The 22,021-nt window shown below is 42.1% G+C and overlaps 1 protein-coding gene across 11 annotated transcripts in view; it reads left to right on the forward strand.

The window, feature by feature from the left end:
* KCNQ2 (potassium voltage-gated channel subfamily Q member 2) overlaps positions 1–17,998 on the forward strand; it is a 122,279-nt gene extending 104,281 nt beyond the window's left edge. For 10 of the 11 annotated variants that reach the window (XM_073309034.1, XM_073309035.1, XM_073309038.1 and 7 more), the window contains 2 exons: positions 6,014–6,137; positions 7,019–17,998. In XM_073309034.1, the coding sequence (XP_073165135.1) occupies positions 6,014–6,137; positions 7,019–7,756 (862 nt within the window). In that variant the 3' untranslated portion in view covers positions 7,757–17,998. The remainder of the gene's footprint in view (positions 1–6,013; positions 6,138–7,018) is intronic. The other variant, XM_073309043.1, reaches the window with a different exon arrangement.
* Positions 17,999–22,021: the final 4,023 nt, after the last annotated feature.

The following is a 22,021-nucleotide window of genomic DNA, read 5'->3' on the forward strand; positions in this document are numbered from 1 at the left end:
TCATTCAACCCAAGGCATAATATTATCTCCCATATGTTAAAAATTCTATTTTGTATTAGTCTAATACTGCTCCTTCACAAGCATATAACTCCCACAATCGAAAACAGCATGTTTGTATGCATAACACTATTATAACCCCTTGGGAAATATTTTTTTTTTTATAACTTGCTTCCATTTTTAGCTTTCAGGGAACTTTGACCCTCCCTCAGTTGACTGCAGAGCTAAAATTAAGTCACTGTTTGGGGTGACTTTTTTCCCTGCTATATAAACAATTCCTGACCCTTAGCACCAGAAAATAATCCCATTCTTACCTGCAGTATTATTGGGCTTTAACCTCTGGAGCTCCTAGGGGTATTTTGTATTTATTGCCCCATTTTCATTTAATTTTCCCAATTGTTTTTGTTTACTAGGGTGCAGGCAGCAGAGGAGCCCCAAAATGGACCCTAGGACCAAGAGTTCAATGCTGAAGGGTACTGAGCACTCTGCCCCCAATCCAGCATAACTCTTAAACACATGAAGAAAAGGAGTACTTGTGGCACCTTAGAGACTAACCAATTTATTTGAGCATAAACTTTTGTGAGCTACAGCTCACTTCATCGGATGCATACTGTGGAAAGTGTAGAAGATCTTTTTATATACACACAAAGCATGAAAAAATACCTCCTTCCACCCCACTCTCCTGCTGCTAATAGCTTATCTAAAGTCTAAAGTGATCACTTTCCGAGAGTGATGACTTTAGATAAGCTATTAGCAGCAGGAGAGTGGGGTGGGAGGAGGTATTTTTTCATGCTTTGTGTGTATATAAAAAGATCTTCTACACTTTCCACAGTATGCATCCGATGAAGTGAGCTATAGCTCACAAAAGTTTATGCTCAAATAAATTGGTTAGTCTCTAAGGTGCCACAAGTACTCCTTTTCTTTTTGCGAATACAGACTAACACGGCTGTTACTCTGAAACCTGTCTTAAACACATGCTTAACTTTGACATGAATAGCCCCATTTATGTGGATGGAGACTGCTCAGATGCTTAAAGTTAAGCGCCTGCTTGAGTGCTTTGATGGATCGGGGCCAGAGTTTTCAGCACCCTGCAGGATTCAAGCCCCAAATCCAGACATTCTTATTCAGGCAAAACTACAGCAAACATTATAGCTGAGTAAGAGCTCCCAGATTTGGCCCTAAATGGGTGATAAGATAATCATCCCAGCTCTGAGGTGGTTTTGCCCTAAATATGCTACAACAGCAGAGCTACCCTGCATTGAGCTTCTTCTGTTTTACATCACATGTCCTCATTTCAGCCAATTGATGGCCAGACAATTTAAAAAAACATGAAATAAAATAAAAATCACCTGTTGATGAGCTAGAAGAACAATGGTGCCAAACAATTGGAAGTCACATGAACCCTCTCAACCAATTGGATTGTATTTGGCAGCCCAAGGGTGTGTAAGGTCACATGCTGCCTTCAGATACATGTACATAGCTTACAGTGAAGACAACGGACTGCTAATGTATAGCTGATGGCAGAATGTAGCCTATAGTGTATAGCACATATTGTATGCTCATGAACTTCGAATGCTCAGCTGATTCAAGATATAATCACTTTAAAATCCAGGTAGCCCCAGCTATGTTTTTGAGCAGCATAGACATGAATAGTTGGTATTATTAGATTAAATATGTCTCGTACAAATACTATTAACCAATCAGAAGAGAAGTAGCCAGTCATGTGACATGGATGAAGGGGGTTTGGTGTCTGTGCCTGGGTTATGTAAAAAAAAAAAAAAGAAACTGAATAAATATTTCCAGACTTTTCATTTTTTCCTCATTTGAGCCGTTTGACCTTTGATGTCTGCTTCTGGCCGGAGGGTGGCATTCAACACACCTCTTTGCATGAACTGTAAGCATGAAGCATGAGAAAAACTGCACCATGGCTGATGCAAGAATTTTACATTTTTCTGTATCATTCAAAAGAAGGAAAGATATTATTTAAAATTTAATAATAAATAATATAATAATAATTAATAAAGCTTTTTCAAACTAAAGGTGCAGCAGAACCAGGCAAATGTCGTAGGTGATATAGTAGGTCACATACCATCAGCAATCTTTTGATCCTCTTTCGTCACAAATCTAAAGCAAGGGACAGATTTTTCAAAGGCTGATGCCTAAGACGAATCCCCAGGAATTTGTGAGTGCACCCACTTGGGACCAGATAGTGTCTTTATGGCACAAGCTGTTTTCCTGGGGCTATTGTAAAGGCACACTGCTCCAGGGGGACTCCCAGCAGACAATGTGCAACTTAGGGAAGGCCTGAGGCCTCCTCAATTCTCCCCCAGTATCAGTGACAGTGCTCACCCTGCACCACCCTTTAGGAAAGTGTGACATGTTCTCGACCTGCTTTGCTCCTCTTTTTGCCCTGTGTGGGGTGGCTAGTGCCCCAGGGATGCTGGCAAGGGAGCCTTTTCTTCACTCACATGAACACAGGGATGCAGTTGTGCCTGATTCCTGCACAGGGATGTAAGAGGGGGAAAGGGGCCCCCTTAAGTGCACGCACACACCCACGCTCACACTCACACACACAAGGCCTTTTGCTTGCAAACCCAGCATTTGCCCAGACAGCTGGATTGCTAGGTACATCATTACCTGACTTAGGTGCTGAAATGCTCATTTGCTGGAAGTGTGGCACACAAAAGCTTGGCACACAAGGCTTTGGGGCACAACTCTGGCACCTGCCTTTGAAGCGCTGGCTTTAAGAATTGATGCCTTTGATTTCATTTTATGGCCACATGCTTAAAAGAAGACCAAGTGTGCTGGTTTATCATTGAAACTTTATGGACACTATGGGGTTGAACTGAAAAAAAAAAACAGTACAAAATGATGAAAAAGGGGCTTAGTGGTACTGCAAGTGAAGGGATTTTCAACAATGCCTTAAGCACTGGGGACTAACTCCCACTGAAAGTCAGTGGGAATTGGCTGCCTAATTTCCTTATATGCCCCTTTAGAAATCCTATCCTAACACTAACTTCCATTGCTAGAAATCTGGGTGAGAAAGCATTACACAGAAATTACTATGGTCAGTCTCAGTTACATTCCAGTGAAAACACCATGCAATGGGAGAGTTAACAATCTGTCCTCTGCAAGAGCCTAAGACTAGACCAGTAAAGGGTGCTGTAGGCCAAGGATGTACATGTAGGCAAAGGTGTATTTGGGAAATTTGCACAGCAGCCAGCCTGCAAAATACCTGTTGATAACCAATGCTGAAAGTCTCTGATGGCCATTAGTAACCAAATTCACCAAATGCAGCCAAACAATGTTTCTAAAATGGAAACGAAACACAAGGGCTATAAAATAATTCTCTATTTTCCCTTTCGTCAGCAATGTTCAGCTGTAAGGGCCACTTTTTTAAAAAAAAAAAAAGCTGAGGCTCACTTGTATGCACAAACAATGCACATACAAAAATACCACTGGGGAGGACAAATATTTGTGCCCACCAGCTGGGAAGTGGTGCATTCATTTGCTTGTGTGTTAAGCCAGTTTTTGTAAGCTGGTGTAGGCAACTGCTGGTTTTGGAGAAAGTTGCAGGAAGGCACCCATTGCTCAGGCTTTCCACTCCCTCCCTCCTTTGAATAGTTGGATCACTAAGTCACTTGCCTCAAAGTCAATAGGAGTCTTACATTGTCATCTGTGAATTCTGGAGCAAGGTTATAAGAGCAAAAGAGTATTTCTAGGGTCGGCGCATGCTCTGAGGCACCCCAGTGGGGCTGCCTTAATTTCCTCCATACTACAAATTGTTCTCTCTTGTTTCCTTAGTTGGCAGTTATTACTGAAGGACATTTTGGTTTTGGTTTCAAATAGAATACTAAAGCTCTTCCAGTACAATGACTACAGCAGGACATTACATTAGGACAAGAAAGCAACTTCTTTCCTTGGCCTCTCCAAATAATCAGGATTGATTAGACTTTTGGCTTTTTAAACACATGCCCCTACCATTGTTTTACTGGATCTACATGTTTAAATATGCAGGAAAGGAGATCAGAGTATGACTTTACTACACCATGCCCTCTGATTCCAAATCAAGATAGCCCCAGTTTTCCTGTTAAATGTCTCTTTGCTTACAAGGTTACAACATTTTTGTAGGATTTTACCGTGTAGATAATTACATGCTTCTGCTGACCACTTGGTAGTCTTCATGAATGTAAATAATGTGCACTTTGCATACAACACAGAAATAAGGCATGTATGTTACTTACCCTTGTAATTATAGCACATGGTACTCACCATGTAAGTAAATGGTCAAACATTACTTTGTAGGTGAAGTAGTAGTACCGAAAATTTCTGCTCAAATAAAGTATTACCTAAGTCAGTTCACCTGGATTAAATAATTTTTGCTTATTATATATTTGCTACCTTAGCTATGATGTGCTCATCTGCCCTATCTCCCTGAGCCAGATCCTCAGCGTGTGTAAACTGCTGTCTCTCTAATATAGTCCAGGGAGCTGTGCTACGGCATATCAACGGATGATCTCACCCTCCGTTTAAAAAAAAGAAAGTATAAGAAACTAGGCCCCCCTCCACACACAAAAGCAAAGCCAACTAGATGGCGCTGTTGTTGGAAATGGCCTTGTGTCTCATCCCTTTCCTTGTGTTTTGTTTGTTAATCTTCCTTTGTCTGTCTGCGTTCAGCCCATTCTTTGTCTCATACTGGTGCATGGATCCATTACCCACACTGCAGAATTGCATAAGAAGCATTTTTTATTTCCGCTCAAGACAACTAACTTGGTTTCAACCAGATTAATTAATCTGTTTTTTGTCACCTACAGTTCTGGCACATTATGCATGAGTAAAGTTTGTGAGGATTATGCTTAGGGAGATAGCTATAAATCAGGTTAAGATTAAGAATATGTCCCAGCTCAGAGATGTCTTATTGGTTTTTATTAGATCAGAAGATGCCCGTGTTTAGTTACCTATAGAGCAAATTTAGGTTTGATGCATTAAACATAATTAGCTTGTGACTTCCTATATCAGAGGTGGCCAACCTGAGCCTGAGAAGGAGCCAGAATTTACCAATGTACATTGCCAAAGAGCCACAGTAATACGTCAGCAGCCCCCATCAACTCCCCCCATCCCTCCCTCCCAGCGCCTCCTGCCCACCAGCAGCCCTGCCAATCAGCACTTCCCCCTCCCTCCCCGATCAGCTGTTTTGTGGTGTGCAGCAGCCTCTGGGTGGGGGGTTGAGGAGCGAGGGCACAGCAGGCTCAGGGGAGGGGGTGGGAAGGGTTGCAGTGAGGGGCAGGGCCTGTGGCAGAGCCAGGGGTTGAGCAGTGAGCACCCCTTGGCACATTGGAAAGTTGGCGCCTGTATCTCGGAGTCAGTGCCTATACAAGGAGCCGCATGTTAACGTCTGAGAGCCACGTGGCTCCGGAGCCCCAGGTTGGCCACCCCTGTTCTATGTGGACTCCTCTGACTTCCACGTGGAGCCTTAAATTCTTAGACAGGGAAAAAGGGATTATAAATAAGGAATGTAACCATTCCAGTGCTGAACTAAAGACTCTTATCTTGATGGACATGAGTATGTAGGAGAGAGGCAGAAGATTCGGCTGTAAAGATGTGGAAAAACATGAATTTCATCTAGACCAAGTAGGCACACAACTTTATCCACAGCAAAATTATCACCGGTAACAAATACAATGCTAATGAATGTGGTAGAAACCTTGCTTAGAGTGAAATTCCTCCCAGTGGGCAAATTTACTGAGCATAACGTGCCAGATTATATCTATAGAAACAGTATTGATAGATTTCAAACTCTGCTAATACTACTGTGAAAATATAGCGACTTATTTACATCAAAGATAACACTCAGTTGCCTCTCCCTGTTTGTGTAAGTAATTTTGAGGGGTAGTTGGGAGAGAGGTTGTTGCTTTGTCTACAAAGAGCCAGCAGCTAGCAGAGTCCTGTTTCCTTGACGTATCTGACTAACTCAACGGCCTTTTCTGGGTGGGGGGGTTGTTTCTGTTCCTGGTAGAGTTGACCAGATTGTTGGACGAGGGACATCAATGACAGACAAGGATCGAACGAAAGGGCCAGCGGAGGGGGAGCTTCCAGAAGACCCAAGCATGATGGGCAGGCTTGGAAAAGTTGAAAAGCAGGTATGGGGGCAGATGTTACTTATAAGGAAAAAGTTCATGTTGTGTGTTGAGATTTTAAAAGTAGTTAAAATTAAGAATAGAGGAAAGATTTGGATAAAATTTTCAAATGTGCCTAAATAACTTGGCAGCTTAAACCCTATTTATAAAAGTGACTTAGGTACTTAAAGCCCAGAGACTCAAAGGTATGGGAGTTAGGCACCAAAATACCTTTGAGGATCTAAGCCTTAAGTGCCTAAGACACACTGAAAGTCATAGGTCCTTAGGAGCCTAAGTCTTGAAGTCCCTTTTGAAAACAGAACGTTAGTTCCAAAGTGACCTAGGTGCCTTTGAAATGTTCCCTTTCTAACCTAAACAAGTTCAAGTAAAGCCGTTGGTGTGATTTTTATTGCCACAGGATCCATGCCTCGTTCAAGGTGAAATTCACTCCAGAGCACAAGGCCCACTCAAAGTCCCCATACACACACTGTAACGGCCTGACCCAATGAAGTGCTGAGCACCTCTGGCCTGGTGCTGAGTGTTCTCCAGTCCTATTGAAATCTGTCACATTTCACAAGCATTTATGCTTGCTTAAAGAAAACACAAAGGCCATTGCAGAAACAAGTGAATGCTCTAAATGGCGGGTTTTGGGTACAATAACTTAAAAATATTTTTAAAAATCCATCTTCCATAAAAGGAGAGAGGTCCTTGCCAAAGTTCAGACTGGATTTGGATCCCAGCTCTCTCTCAAAAGTTCAAGGAAGTCCAGTTTGTGCCAGTGTAGGAAGGGGTTATCTATGAAATTCAGATCCCCATTCGAGCATGGACTGGAGTAGAGCTCTTTGGATACAGGGTATTGGTCCGTAGATATCACCCAGCACGGGGAACTGTGTGGCATTTTGCAGGTTCTGTCCATGGAGAAGAAGCTGGACTTTCTGGTGAACATTTACATGCAGAGGATGGGTATCCCATCAACGGAAGCAGAAGCCTATTTTGGGTCCAAAGAACCAGACCCGGCGCCACCCTACCACAGTCCAGAAGACAGCCGGGAGCACATGGACAAAAATGGCTGCATCATCAAGATCGTCAGGTCTACCAGTTCAATGGGACAAAAGAATTTCTCTGCACCACCAGCCCCAACAATGCCAACCAACACATGTCCCCCTTCAACGTCCTGGCAGCACCAGCCATACCAGCGGCATAGCCATGGATCCTCCCCAGTTGGAGATCCTGGCTCTTTGGTAAGAATCCCGCCCCCACCTTCACATGAGCGCTCCTTGTCCGCTTACAGTAGCGGGAAGAGGGCCAGTGCTGAGTGCCTGAGGAACGAAGACATTACAGCTAAACACCATGACAGCGCCTTGAGAGACAGTGACACGTCCATTTCCATTCCGTCAGTCGATCACGAGGAACTGGAACGCTCCTTTAGTGGATTTAGCATTTCCCAGTCCAAAGACAATTTGGACATCCTTAACAACGGTTGCTATGCAGCAGTGGCTCCCTGTGCCAAAATCAGACCCTACATTGCAGAAGGAGAGTCAGACACTGATTCTGACCTCTGCACACCTTGTGGCCCGCCTCCCAGATCAGCCACAGGTGAAGGACCTTTCAGTGACATGGGCTGGTCAGCCCCTAGACAGTGAAGCATCTTGACATCTATTGAGCCAAGTCAGAGCACTGGCCAGCCACCCATTCATGCCATCCCCATGTCGAACTTCTTGAGGAGATCTACAGCTAAGGTTTTATGAATCCAGAACATACTTAGCTTGTGGATATTTTCTTACAGCTTACTCTGGGGACAGACGCTGAGCCAGCATTCAGTAGAAAGAGGCCACTGTGGTGAATAATTCGGAGCCTTGAAGTGTCTCGATTTCTTTCATACTATCTTTCTAAGATAATTAGGTGAAACGATATCACAGTACAGGGTAGGCAACCACATTTCTTGGTAATCCTTTAGGGTAAAGGGAACAAATATCACCTGCAAGGGTTTTTTTTGGGGGGAAGGGGGTTAACTGGTGACTGAACATATCTTTTACATGGTAATTACCATACCATGATACTGGGTGATTACAGTCAAATACTTTAGAGGTGCAACGCGATTACATGATTATTTCTGTCTTGTAAAACATTCCAGGTTACATGATGATTACTTTTGAATTTACGGAACGTGATCCTCCATTAACCATTCGGGAATGTAGTGTGATTACCATACAATTCATGGAAGCCCAGTTGGCTCTTGACAAATTGGGATGTTTACTTTCACGTTACAGTATTGCCCTAAGAAAGACGTATGCTGTCAGGATGAGGCGAGGTAGAATGTTAGCAGGCATCATTTGGAACCAGAATGATTTTCAAATTAAATTTGCTACATGGCTTAGGTGGAGGAGGAAGGTCAAAGACACAAAATCTGTCTTTGAAGGCAAAGAGGAACACCACAAAGGACATGGGATAAGGCATTTTACATTTAAACCATGTATTATATTTAATAGTGTACCCGCCAAAATTTACAGAACGGGAAGCCATAATTCCACCTACGGGGTTGTAGTAACTTGAAGTTGCTGTCGTAATTTTTGATATTGCCAGCAGCACTGTGGTGAACTTACAGCCACAAGAGACACAGCCAAGGGGAGAGGGACGTTCCTCGAGATACTGTGACCCCTCTGCTGTTGCAAGGCAAGGAACGAGAGCACCAGCAGCGCCTGAGCCCTGTAACTCAAAATATTGCCCATTTCGTACACCATTCGCATTATGCCTGGATGCTTTTGCAGCAAAGTTCCTTCCTCCTTTCCTCCACTATCCGATCCTGGATCACAAAGCTGTCCTTCAGACTTCTCCATTGTTTTGTTTAGATCCTTCATGCTGAGTCACGAGGTGCTTCCTTGTTTCCTCCTGATTTCTTTTATACATCTGTGACCTGTATTTATCCACAAGGGCTGGCAGTGGAAGTCTTTCTATTTTTTCTCTTTCACTCCCTCTTGAAAAGCCAGGTAAAGATCATGTCACTGTTATTGGCGCATGAAGCTGGGGGAAAACTGATGATGCAGGAGGTTTCTTTCAGGACCAAAACAAAGTCACAAAGTGATCCTTTACTGTCCCAGTGCGGCAGGGGTCACTCAAGGGGATGGGTCATAGGAATCTGGATCAACAGCCAGGGCTGCTACACAGGAGCCATTGCCATGCCCACTGAATCCACCCATTTAACTGAAGCCCTACACCTTGTGTGTTTTCTGAAAGGGATAAACTGCAGTGGAGTCAGGACTGTGCCAGCTATTTGTGTCCATCTCTCCTCCCCCGCCCCCCTGCCAATGTCAATGGCCAGTTTTCATGATATTTCAAATATATGACATGCCCCCATGTCCCTTAGGCTTTGCTGCACCTAATACAGGTGTGATCCCTCCATTTTGAAAGGTTGACCTGCTGGTGGTGAGAGGAGAAACCTGGTGTATTCGTTCCTTCTGGTCATTAGGAGAAGCAGCCTGGGAAGCTAAGGAGGAAAAAGACAAATTTAGGAATAACACACTGCAATTCAATGGTATCGGGGGGTGCACACAATCTGGCAGCCATAAAACACCACCTAGAGGGACACATACAGCTCTTGTCCCTGAACTCAATGTGATTCCATGAGATTCTCTAGAACATGAAGTCTTTAAAACGAGATTTGAGGACTTCAGTAACTCAGTGAGAGGTTACCTATTGCAGGAGTGGGTGGAGGAGGTTTTATGGCCTGCAGGGAGAAGGAGGTCAGACAAGATGATCACGATGGTCTTTTCTGGTCTTAAGGTCTATGAGTCTGTGAGATTCACCCACCAGGGCAGGAAATCCCCTGCTGAACAGGTGGGTCTTTTTGGTTTCTGGAGGGAAAATAAAACAATTCTTTTATACATCTAGTCAGGGCCAACATGCAGCACTTGCCTGGGAGTGGTGGGGTGAAATGATATATAATCTTCAAATCCAATTAGCCTCAATATATGAGTGAAAGGGAGAAAACCTACTCTTTTTAGGGGGGTCCTGTGCATCTATGTCTCCAAGAGACCTTTGCACGTCCAGAGCTTCCTCCCCATTCCTGCCATATTCTGCAATTCTTTCTTCCCCACTCAAGCTGCCTGGAGCCTTCTTTTGGCTCTAGAATTCCTAATCTGGAGTAGCTCCTGTGATGTATCTAACTAAAAGTAATTAGTGTATGATACACCTAACCTCAATAAGAGTGTTTGCTTTGAATTTGGAACTATCATACATTAAAATCCATATTTATAAAGGGCAGCTTATTCCCACACTCTCTCTAAACTCACCTGGCCTGACTTTCATAAAATGTGGCCCACAGGCTACATTTACATGGAAAATTGCTGCACATGAATGTGTAAGTCTGGCTTTTGCCCATGCAGCTGTATTTAAGCATGTACAAAAAAAGGGTATATATAGGTGGGCACAAAAATGCTGGCAAACTCCAATGGGGCCCACAAAGATGCATCTTCTAATGGGCCACTAAAAATGCACCCATGATATTTGCAGGTAATTCCATTTACTTATGCAAAAATCTGCATTTGCATAGCTGACTGCTCACTGTAAACAATTACCCAATTCGAGGAACACATGTGCTTTTGCACATGCAAGTAAACCTAGGGTACGTCTACACAGCAAAGAAAAACTCACGGCTGGGTTTCAGTGGGTTTCCTCTAGATTTGCACTGGTGTAACTCAGAACAGAATTTGGACCTAATGGATGGTTTTGTTGTTCATCCACCTCCATAGTTTTTCTCATTGCAAATTCCAGCCTAATCCTCCCCATGACTCCTCACATAATCCTTCTGTCTCCATTCCTTCCCGCACTCCCATTGCATATGCAGTTGCTGAAGAGCCAGTAATGCAACGTTTTCTGAGTTTCTCAGTTTGATGGTTGAGAAACATTAATTTTCTGGAGAGAAGGTTTGATTTTTGGCTCATAAATGTCCTCCATTAAGGATGTTTAATGAGAAATGCAAAGGAAACTTTCTCCCCTCTGCCTCACTGCTGCTTAGCCTGTCTGTAGCATCTGTTGCACCTCTGTGTTTCTAGCTATATAATCTGTACACTCAAACACAGAAACTAGTTTTAGGAGCTGCTAAGTTGTGACACAAGCCCAAGAAAAGCTAGGAAATTCAAAGTGAATGACACTGTTCCAGACTAGCTGTGAGCCAAATTTTCAATGGGCCTTCTTACCTGCACCTTTGGTATTTGTAACTGTGTCTGTTTGGACATACAGAAGCTGTGTTTGTGTCCACATGCATGCAGAAGAAGAAGTGTCCTTAAAACAAAATCCAGGATCTAAACCCCAGGAAACTTTGAAAGGTTTCAAAATCTGGTTCCAGATCTTGCTTTGAATGTTGCAAATGGCCCCCATCTTTGTAATGGGCCAGCTCAAAAACTGGGTATGAAACCGTACTGAATTTGGGGATGTTCAAAGTCCAAGTTAGAATGCAAATTTCGCAGTTTGTGCACATCTCACAAAGAACTGAGGTTGCAGACAACACAAGCTCGGTCCAGAGAAGGCCTTTGGAGACTATGGCCCTGAGTCATAAGAGCAGAGCCACCAGCCCCAGCTTGAATTTCCCAACGTTTGGGAAAGAACTTTAATGTTATTTAAATGTAGATTTTGTATGTGAATTTCCTTGCTGATTCATTTTCTTAACATTAATTTCTAAGCAAACAAAAAATATAAAAGAAATTAATGAAAAACGTATTGTTTGACCCAGAGAGCCATTGCATGTCCTTAGGCAAACCATGTAATGAATCAGGTATGTAAAAAAATATTTTTAAAGCAGCTTCAGGGATTCAGGTATCTTCAGTAGAGTCATTTCTATTTGCAGGGTAATCAGGCATAATTGGAACAAATGGGGAAATCTAAAGTCAGGGCTGACACATCAGTTTTACACCCTGCTGGAATGACTCGGTAGCAGCTATGGTCTTGCCTACAGCAAGAATTTGCCCTGATTTTAGCCATGCTTCCAACAATGGGAAGCCATGCCAGTGTAAGTCATGGCTCTTCATGTCTACACTTCAGGTTCATGTAAATTCCCAATGCAGTCAAGACCTGTGAGCCAGAGTCTGCCCTGAGATGTATACCAAGAAAAGGCAGTGACAAATAAATACACGCTTCGAAGATAGAATTTGGCCCTACGATTTTGAATGACTTGGCTTTTAGTTTGATCAGAAACCTAATGTCATTTAAACAAAGCTTTTAACTTGAGCATGTTGTTTTGTTTAGTTAGAATTTTGTTGGGAAAAGATCAACAAAATTTCTTAAGAGTCATAATACTTAAACTATTTAAATATGCTAATTGAAATGTAAGAAGTATAATATTTATCCAAGATAGAAGAAAGTTGCTCCACATCTTTCTTACATCCCTGAATGAAGATTTTTGAATTATTTGTGGTGTTTACACTCCCTGATCCCTGTATTTTCAGCTGTCCAACCAACATTAGTGATCTTCCTGAACTAAGCAGAGATGGCGCTGTTCAGAAATGTCAGCTGTTCCCGACACCCCACAAAGAAGTTGAGTGCCCTACCTTGCAGAGATACTACCCAATCTCTGCTGTCCCAGATAAGACCATCATAAAGGACTGGAAGGGATCTCCAGGGTAATGAAGTCCAGTCCCCATCACTGCAACCACATAATATAATCAACCACCACCACATAATATAATCGCTTTCATAAACATATCAAGCTCCAGCTTAGAACCAGTTAGGCTTCTTGCCCCCACTACTTCCTGGTGATCACAGACAAGATCTAGGAGTCAAAGCAGGTCGTCAATTGGAGCTCCAGGGATCTATTCTATGAAAGTGCAAGTGGTGAGGTGGGGATCCCTATCTCAGAGAGTTTGTCCCTTTCTGTGATGCCAGGTTTCAGAGTTGTAGCCGTGTTAGTCTGTATCAGCAAAAACAACACGGAGTCCTTGTGGCACCTTAGAGACTAACAAATTTATTTGGGCATAAACTTTCATGGGCTAGAACTCACTTCATCAGATGCATGGAGTGAAAAATACAGGAGCAGGTATAAATACATGAAAAGTTGTGATTTGCCTTATCAAGTGTGAGGTCAGTCTAACGAGATAATTCAATTGACAGCAGGATACCAAGGGGGGAAAAATAACTTTTGAAGTGGTAATGAGAGTGGTCCATTTCCGATCGTTTCCTCCCTTGGAATCCTGCTGTCATTGGTTTTGTCCCTCTCTAGATACCATTATACCCAATCCTACCAGCAGTGACTTTCGTTTTGGGTTCGTCAAGGTATTTCTTGGGGGGAGGAGGGGGAATAGTTTTTCTTTGGAATTTGCCAAACATCAGGCACATCCAAAAAAAGTTATTGGGGTAGAATGTGCACATTCCCCCCCACAAAGGTTCCAACTCATTCTCTGTCAACCACTGCCTTCAAACACTGTCCATCGGGGTGGTTGTACTTAGGAAGCATGAGGCAGCCCAGAGACTGCTCCAGTTGAGCACGGAAACGGCATGTGTGGGACAGTATAAAGTGCCTGGCAGATTAGGAATTCTCCTACTGCATATTTAAAATAAATAATAGCAATGAACTGTACAATGTAAAATCAAGCCCTTATAATTATAAGCGAGAGTTAGTACATTGGCATCATCTTATTCTAGTGAGATCATGGTTTGACAGGTACCATATACAGAGCCTACATGCTAATACAGCTACTGTTCAGTTCTGTTCTTAACAAAGGCCTGGAATGGACCCTTACAGCACATTATGCTCAGTAAGTGCAAAACCCCAGATCCATATGTATAATTCTCATTTGTCAGCTATAAAATAAATGTTCTTAAAAAAAAAAACTACCTAAGCGTTTGCAAAAACAGTGCCAGGCTTCTGTGCTCTGCAAGCTGCTGATTTATTCAAGCTTCTGCAGTCTCATGCAGTTTTGAAAGATTTGGATTTTCCCTCTCCCCTTTCCCTTACAGGCTGAAGCATGCGTTATATCGGAACAGCTCAATTCAGTGCTCTTGGAGCAGGGCGTGTAAACTGTGGGCCCTGCGGCAGCTGGAGTTATTGTACCCCAAATGGGACATTCATTCTTAGGAAAAAGCGGGTGCTCTTTGCAAAGAAGGGCAGCTTTAGCTTTCAGCTGGTACTTTCCTTTGGACAAAGTCCTATAGAATGTAACAAAGAATTCTGTCCTTTCTGTAGGTTTCTTTGTTTTGTTTTTTAACCATCCTATAAAGTTCCATAGCAAGGATGTAAATTCTCTACTAGGTTCTGACAAAGGTCTAAAACCCTATAGCGAGGCTAGCTTGTTCTATTAAACCCTATAGGACTTCTGCATAGTGTTCCCATCAGCCTTGCCTGCGGAGTTGCCCAAGGAATGCACTGAGCGAGCACATGTCTTCCGAGTGTGCTGGCCACACCACCTTCTCCATCCAGCACCTCCCACTTTTGAGCATAACCTCAGCAATCCTCCCCAAATTGACTTGCCACTGTACCTGGGTTGGAGTGGCTGCCAGTTAAAGCCGGAGCCATATTACTCTCCCTTTGCGTTCTCTCTCGGGTCAATAGCTTTCATTTTATACACATCATTTAACAAAAATGAAACAAGGAAATCAGATACAAAACCTCTTAGAATCATAGAATATCAGGGTTGGAAGGGAGGCAGAGACATAACGATAATGTGATGGACGTTCAAATGGAAACCAACTCCTCTACATCTTGGTCCTGTTCTTGTGGGGGTAATTTTATTACTCAATGTTGAGAAAGGAGAACTTCTCCCTTTACAGTCCCTGACTTCTCCACTTCATATCACAACCTGCACATTATTTAAAATGGCAGGGTGTGGGCTAGTGATTGTTTTTTTAAAAGAAGAATTAATATAAATACATAGGAATCTTTCGTGTATCTAGTGTTTGATTCTCCACTGGCACTATACTGCTTGCCTTACATTATGTTTAGAGGGAAAGGCCATATACAATATTTTGATACAATAGTAACCAAGCTCAGATTTTAGATATCAGCCAGAGTCACTTGTGGCCCCCCTCCTATCAGATGAACCAAGGAGGGGCAGAGAGTTCATTTTCAACATATGAATGTGCTTTCCAGACAGTCACATACTGTACTCTCGATTTTGCCTGCTAGTGCATGCTATCTGAGATGAGTAGAAATTGATACCCTTATATCTGTATCTGAAATAGAATTTAAAAAGTAATTGCAAAACCTTTCTTTTAAAAACCAAACATGCTGTCAGTTATATATTGTATAGGGTGTCAAAGTTCATTAACAACCCAATGAGTTTTTTAGGTAACATTAATATACCATGTGTCTCTGATACTGTGATTAATTTACTGATGTCTGGTCTGACACGCATCAATTCTGGTTTTACTACATGTGACTCTGAGGGGTGCATACATGTGTCATGTGCACCCACTGGTGAAGAGGTTTGTAGAAATATGCATATGGAAAAAAGAATGGTGGTTGGCTGTGCATGAAATCTTGTGCATTTCATGCAGGCAGTGATAACAGGAGCATGCTAGAGGGGGAGTAGGGGAATACCCTATCCGGAGGGCTATGGAAAGCGTTGAGGAGGAGGGATACTGGGGTACATATGTTGAAGGGCTCCACTTTAGTGGATGCAACTTGAAACCACTGAACTGGCACCTGCATACTTCTTGCCTGTCCAATTCACTGCGGGAGGAGATGAGAGCACTCTAATTTCACCGTGATCTCATTGACACCTCCAGCTGGGTAACGGGGACCACAGGTATTTATACCCTTGTGCCTGCAGTTCAATTGTGGGTGCAAAAATGAGAGTACAAACTTTTTGAATGAAAATTAGACCCATGGGAAGAGAGGCCACCCTTTGAAAAGTTACCCAACTGTTTCTACCGTGTAGTTGATCATTTTTCTACCTGGTCTTGTGAGGTGCTGAACACCCTCAACGCCCACTAAACGTCTTGATGCTAGTTCCCACAGAGCATCACAGTACCCCTTCCAGAGACTGTCCTTAAAATTTTATCATGCTCCTTAATTCTCAGTTCCTGCTGCATTATTTTTTTGCTAGATTCTAATAATCTAGTACCTGTTTGTGCCCACCAGGTCCCTTGTCGTCCGTGTTGCTAGTCCAGACCATATACAGGGGAAGCTACTGCCTTGGCAGGGCTGCAACCCTATTCTTGAGTTTTTTCACATGACTACACCCCACAGTCACCCCTACAATCTCGTATATATCAGTTCACGGATCGGTGTTTGCTTTTCATCCACTATTGCTTTTTCACCCCATGGAGCCATCTGTGGGTCCAAAATGTCCCTCGTTTGTTTAGATTGAACCCATTTTGCCCATCTCTTCAGCACCCAACATGCTGCTAGTATCACGTCAATAGCAGATCATGATAAAACAATGTGAGAACTGGTCTCCTTGCAGTTGTGACGTCTCCCCTCATTCCCGGTGAAACCAGAGCTAGCTGCGATATGATTCAATGCAAAGCTCAGGCAGAGTTTCATGCCAAACTGGGCCTGTTTTTCAGGTGCTGGGGCAGGGCTGATGGTTTCGGGTAGAAACCAAGCTGATCTCTACAGTTTGGATGGTTCTGATCTGAAACCAGGTGAAAACATGGTGGTAGCAGCTGAGTTTCACTTGGAAATTAAGGTACATTTGAAATTAAGTTGAAACTTGGGGGACAATCTCTCCTTCCGCCCACCGAACAAGGAGAGGTGGGCACACCGTCTGAACCCAGCCTGGCTAATTTCTCCCACTCTAGCATGCAGTGGACACTTTCTATTTCAGTGTAAGTAGTTGTTTTACTGTAGTATTTTAAAATTGACAAATACACTGACTAACCCACCATTTGGTGTGCGTACCTATCTCCGTCTATGCCTGATCCATGCAGAATACCAATCTGCTATAGCTACCAGCTGGAAGGCTTTGTCCTTTAGTTCAAGCTGTAGCTCTGGATGGTTCAGTTCAATCCCTGGTGATGATGGTCATTACAACTCCTCCTGGTGTTTGGGCTCTTCTGTGCCAGCCAATCAGCAAGCACTGTCCCTTTCGCTGGCTTAGCATCTGTTCTGGAGATTGAGATCCTCTGTTCTAGGACCAGAATGTGGACTATTCCATGCTGGTTACGCTAACAACTACCTTACCCTCTTCCCAAGATTTAAGCAGAACATTTTGTGCTGGTTACACAGCTTCCAAAGTCAAGCACTGGGTGGAGAATCTGAAGTTTTCAGGAAAAAAAGTAAAACTGATCATTTACAGGGGGCGTTATTATGTTCCTTGTTTTGATCTAACAGCAGGTTTTTAAATAGTTGCCATGACTAAGGCATGTATAAAATTGTTTGGGAGATGAAATAAATTATTCTTATAAATGTTTCATTCTTTTACCAGTAATTCAAATATGCGGACTTCACTGTACTTTAACAGGAATGCCCCATATACGAAAACTATACTCCTGTGTCATCAGTAAAGGCATTGTATTTATGAGATTTCTTGTTAGTGTCACTTTGGCAGAGTAACTTCCTGAAGCACACAAGAACTGCACATTACATGCCAATTGCTGATAGATATTGTTACATGTAATTTAGCCTGTATGCGTTCCATAGACACCAGATATAAAGTGTTACCTGCCTATTTTGTGATGTCACTCAAAGTACCGGGGCGGGGGGGAGGGGGAAATCCTCATTTGTTAAGGGATACCCTGCATTTGAATGCTTCTAAACATATTTTACCAGAAAGCAAAAATAAGTGAAACTGTTTCTGGAGTGTTAATTTTTTGAAATACTTAAAATACTGTATTTCTATATATTCTTCATTGTTATTCATCTGAGCTATAAATACTGTACAGATAGAATGATGTATAAAGTATCTCAGTCATGAACTGCAAGATAAAAGGACAACATAGCTTTGGCTGCAAAAGGTGGTGTGTGTGTGTTTGGACACATATGTACATATATTTATGTGTGTGCATAGACATATACACTGCATGCTTTGAAGCAGAAAAATGCATATAAGATGAAAAGAAAGTACGTTATTTTCTCATCTGAGTAAATAAGTCAAACCAAAAGGAAAGACTATTTTGATAACATTTATATCAAAATGGAAAACCATTCTGATTTGTAACAGGACTGACACAGATTCATATCCCAACTAGGAAGTCCAATTAGAAAGGAATCACAGCCCATTTAGAAATTTAAAAAACACAATCATTTAATTGATTTGGTTTTGTTTTTTTTAAAGCAAATCTATTGGATGGGCCAGTACCAATTCTGCATCCAAAACTTGCCACAACCAAGGTCAATAGCCAACCTTCCATTGATTCCAGTGGGACTAGAACATCCCTTAGAGAGTGCCAATTTCAGACATATCAGTCTACATGGGCAAAAGTTGATATGGGCTCAATCTTTACTAAAACAAAGTGTGAGTTTCTGAGATTCATGAGAAAAATGTCGTATGTCCCCATGGATCTCAGCAGTTGACTCCCATTGACTTCAATAGGCCATGAATCTTGACTCCCATTGACTTCAATGGGCCATGAATCTTGACCTTAATTTTGGTTTCTACATATGAACTTCAGTGCCTAAATTTAAGCACCCATTTTTTAAAACCTTGGCCTAGTAACTGCACAAACACCACTCAGTCTCTGAAGGCTGAGATGAATACAACAATGAATATTGAGCAATTAAGGACCTGATTTTCCAGGTGGCTCGGCACCCTGGCCTCCAGTCTGAATCCATAGAAGCTGTCAAGTCTCAGTACATATAATAATCAGCCCCTGTGGTTTTATTAATCTTTTAAAGTGTTGCCAACACTCTTGGCCCATGTAGTATTTGTCTTTCTTTCAAAGACTTAAAGTAAAAAATAAAATACCTGAAGAAGAATAATTAAGATTTCCAACATAAGACATATCTGAATGAATTGTGATTGGATTTCTTCTTTGGCATGAAATCTGTCTCAGCAGAGGGTTTGCAGCAGACTTAGGTACTACTGAAGTCCCACATACGACCTCAACCTAGGGGCAGATGACTTTGCTCATGTAGATTGCCATAGTTCCATTGTAAAGCTATGACAGTTTACACCAGCAGAGGAGCTGTCTGAGTAGGGTTTAATTGGAAGATAGATAGCACATATACTTTGTGCTGGTTCTCTGCAACGAGATTAATTTCACCTTACCCCAGAGTTTTGACTGGGTGATAGTGTATTCCCTCTCAAGCATGTTTATAAAATTCCACAGACACTCAACTAAGTATTAAAGTTTGGTTGTCCTTTAGAAAGCAAAGACAGCTACTTTGCTTCCTTTAATTTGCTCTGTTGCCTTGGCTTTTTTGCACTTTTGTTCCAGCTCCAAAGAATATTTCATAATGCCTTTCGTAGATATGTACAATTTTAAACATTTTGTATGTATTGAATGGTAAACACTTCTCTTGTAATATAGCAAATTGACTTTTTGTGTGAATGTGTAATTTCCTCTGTACATTTCAATCATGGATTTTGTGCACTGTACATTTTATAGGGATAGATTCCAAGGGAATGACCTACAGTCTTCTATTAGAATAGCTACGATATTAAATTATACAATCACAGATGGTTTTACACGATTACCACTGACAAGCTAAGTAGCACAGACTTTTACATGGAAACACTGAGCATGAAACAATGTGTATCTGGGCCTGGCTGACTACCTTACAGGATGAGATGCAGGGTTGGCAGTTTCCTGGGGGAAAAACTAGTTTACAAAAGAGTGCTGGTAAATACTGGCTTAAATTGGGAAAAATAATTAAGAATTCAAATGGATGAGTGACAGCTAAGAAAATGTATATGTGTGAAATTAAAAAAAAAATCGTTGCAATCTTAAGAGAAATGGAGGAAAGTTTAAAAAAAATGGTCTCAAAGTATCAGAATGGACAACTTGCATCCAGTAAATATGCCAGAGACTTAACCTTTGTGAGATGAAATACACATTTATTTTTCTTTGCACTTCTCCTACAGTTCACTTTGTTTCTTTTAGTTAAAACCACTATGTGGACAAACGTGTATAATTAACAAGTGACGCAGAAGAGAGGCCAGTTACTGGGGTGGTGAGAGACCGAACACCAAGCTGCAAAAAGGACTGCAAAGGCTTGAAAAATGCTTAACAACTGATCGTGGGGCTTGATCTAGGCAGAATATTTCAGTGTACTATTTTTAGCAGCTTTTAATTTTAAGTCTAAAGACTACCTTTAACAACATAACAGGCTATCCTTCTCTAGCACCATCCATCACAGAATCGCGTAGAGCTTTGCATACATGATCTAGTAGGTAAATATTATGTCCATTTACATGGCAGCAATGTAATGCCCTGGGCCTATCCCATCCAGAACTTTAGAACAACAAAAGAGACAGTCCCCAATGAATTCTTTCCAAATTTGGCATTGAGTCCAGTGCATTCTGGGACAGTATTGTGGAAGCTTACTCAATGCTGTATGTATACTCAAGCAGTAGATGTGAAATTCAGAGTTCTTAGTTACAGTGTCTGTAATAGAAAAAAATTCTGGCATAGGCTAGGCTGATTCAGGACCAGGAGAAGGTGGGTAGGGGCTCCATTGAAGTCAGTGGCAAAGCTGTTGATTACAATGGGGTCAGGAATTCACTCCGTAGGTTCAGAGTGCAATATACTATGGGGATTCCGGTCGATGGATCTGTGTCTAGGGGGCCTATTATCCATTGGTGCAAGTTAGAGCAGCCTTCAAGCTCTAACTTGCAATGGGCCACAGTGGTAGAAAGTCACCTGGGCTGGCCTCCCCCTTCAGATCTACTGAGCACTGCTCTGGCATACCTAGAGATCCAATCCTCTGTGCACATCAATACAGACATCCCAGGCAGCTCTGTACACTGAAGATTCCAGCTGAGGTGCCAGAAGCACAGAATTCTACCCAGAAAGCTAAAGAACTGTTATCCAGGTACTGTTCATGCCAGCAGAGGGCAGCAAAGCATATTCATACTTCAAGTACATGGAGGGGAAGTTACCCTTCAACCAGTTCTAATTACACCCTTCTGCAGGCTTTTCCCAGGTAACTTACATTGCAGGGCATGAGAATTTAGTTTTTAAAAGCCAGTTTGTTTCCTGGAAATCACCACACCTGGTAACTTTGCTGAAGCTAGCATGGTCAGAAAGCCAAAGGTGAGACTATGCATGGCTGACTAATGTAAATATTGCAGTTTCTTGTCAGTTTCCTCAAGAGTCCCATTGGTCTCCAATGGGAGGACAAGGCAGAAAGACTGACTGCTCCCCATCAGTGGGTGGAACTGCTAACTGAAAATAAGGTGCTGGCTTCTGAGAATAAGATAGCGTTAAGGTGAGATTTTCAAACTAGTTAGGTCTGCACTTATGCACACAAAATGCCCAGCTATCTTATGCATGAATTTACTATGATTTCACACACAAAGCAGGTAACTGTAGGCAAAAATAGGTACAGTAACTAGCCCCATTTGCAGTTACTTAGTTCCCATATACAGCCACAACAATCCCAAGAGCAAATTAGCTGTGCACAAAATCAGTTTCTGAAAGTTCAAATCAGGTTCACCGATCAAAAACTGTTGAGATAACATAGACTTTAGCATCTAAGCTCTGATTTGGGAAAACATCTCTCTATTCAAAAAGCACAGACTTAAATCAATGGGATTTAAGTGTGATCTTAAAACAAAGCATGTGCTTAAGTGCTTTCCTATATTACAGTTTCTTCTATGTGTAGTTTTGAGATTAGGAATGGGCATATGAATCATAGTGCATACATTTCTCCTAGATATGATGGAGGTTATTGCCAGAGTCAGAGGCTATTCAAAAGACAATTTAGAGACTTACATAACCTTGCACAAATAAAAGATTTACTGAGTCATAGAACATGAAATTACCACACTCCCTGACAAAAATGGAAGTCACCCACAAGCTCCTGAAACCTCTTG

The sequence above is a fragment of the Lepidochelys kempii genome, chromosome 13, assembly GCF_965140265.1.
Source record: "Lepidochelys kempii isolate rLepKem1 chromosome 13, rLepKem1.hap2, whole genome shotgun sequence".
NCBI lineage: Eukaryota > Metazoa > Chordata > Testudines > Cheloniidae > Lepidochelys > Lepidochelys kempii.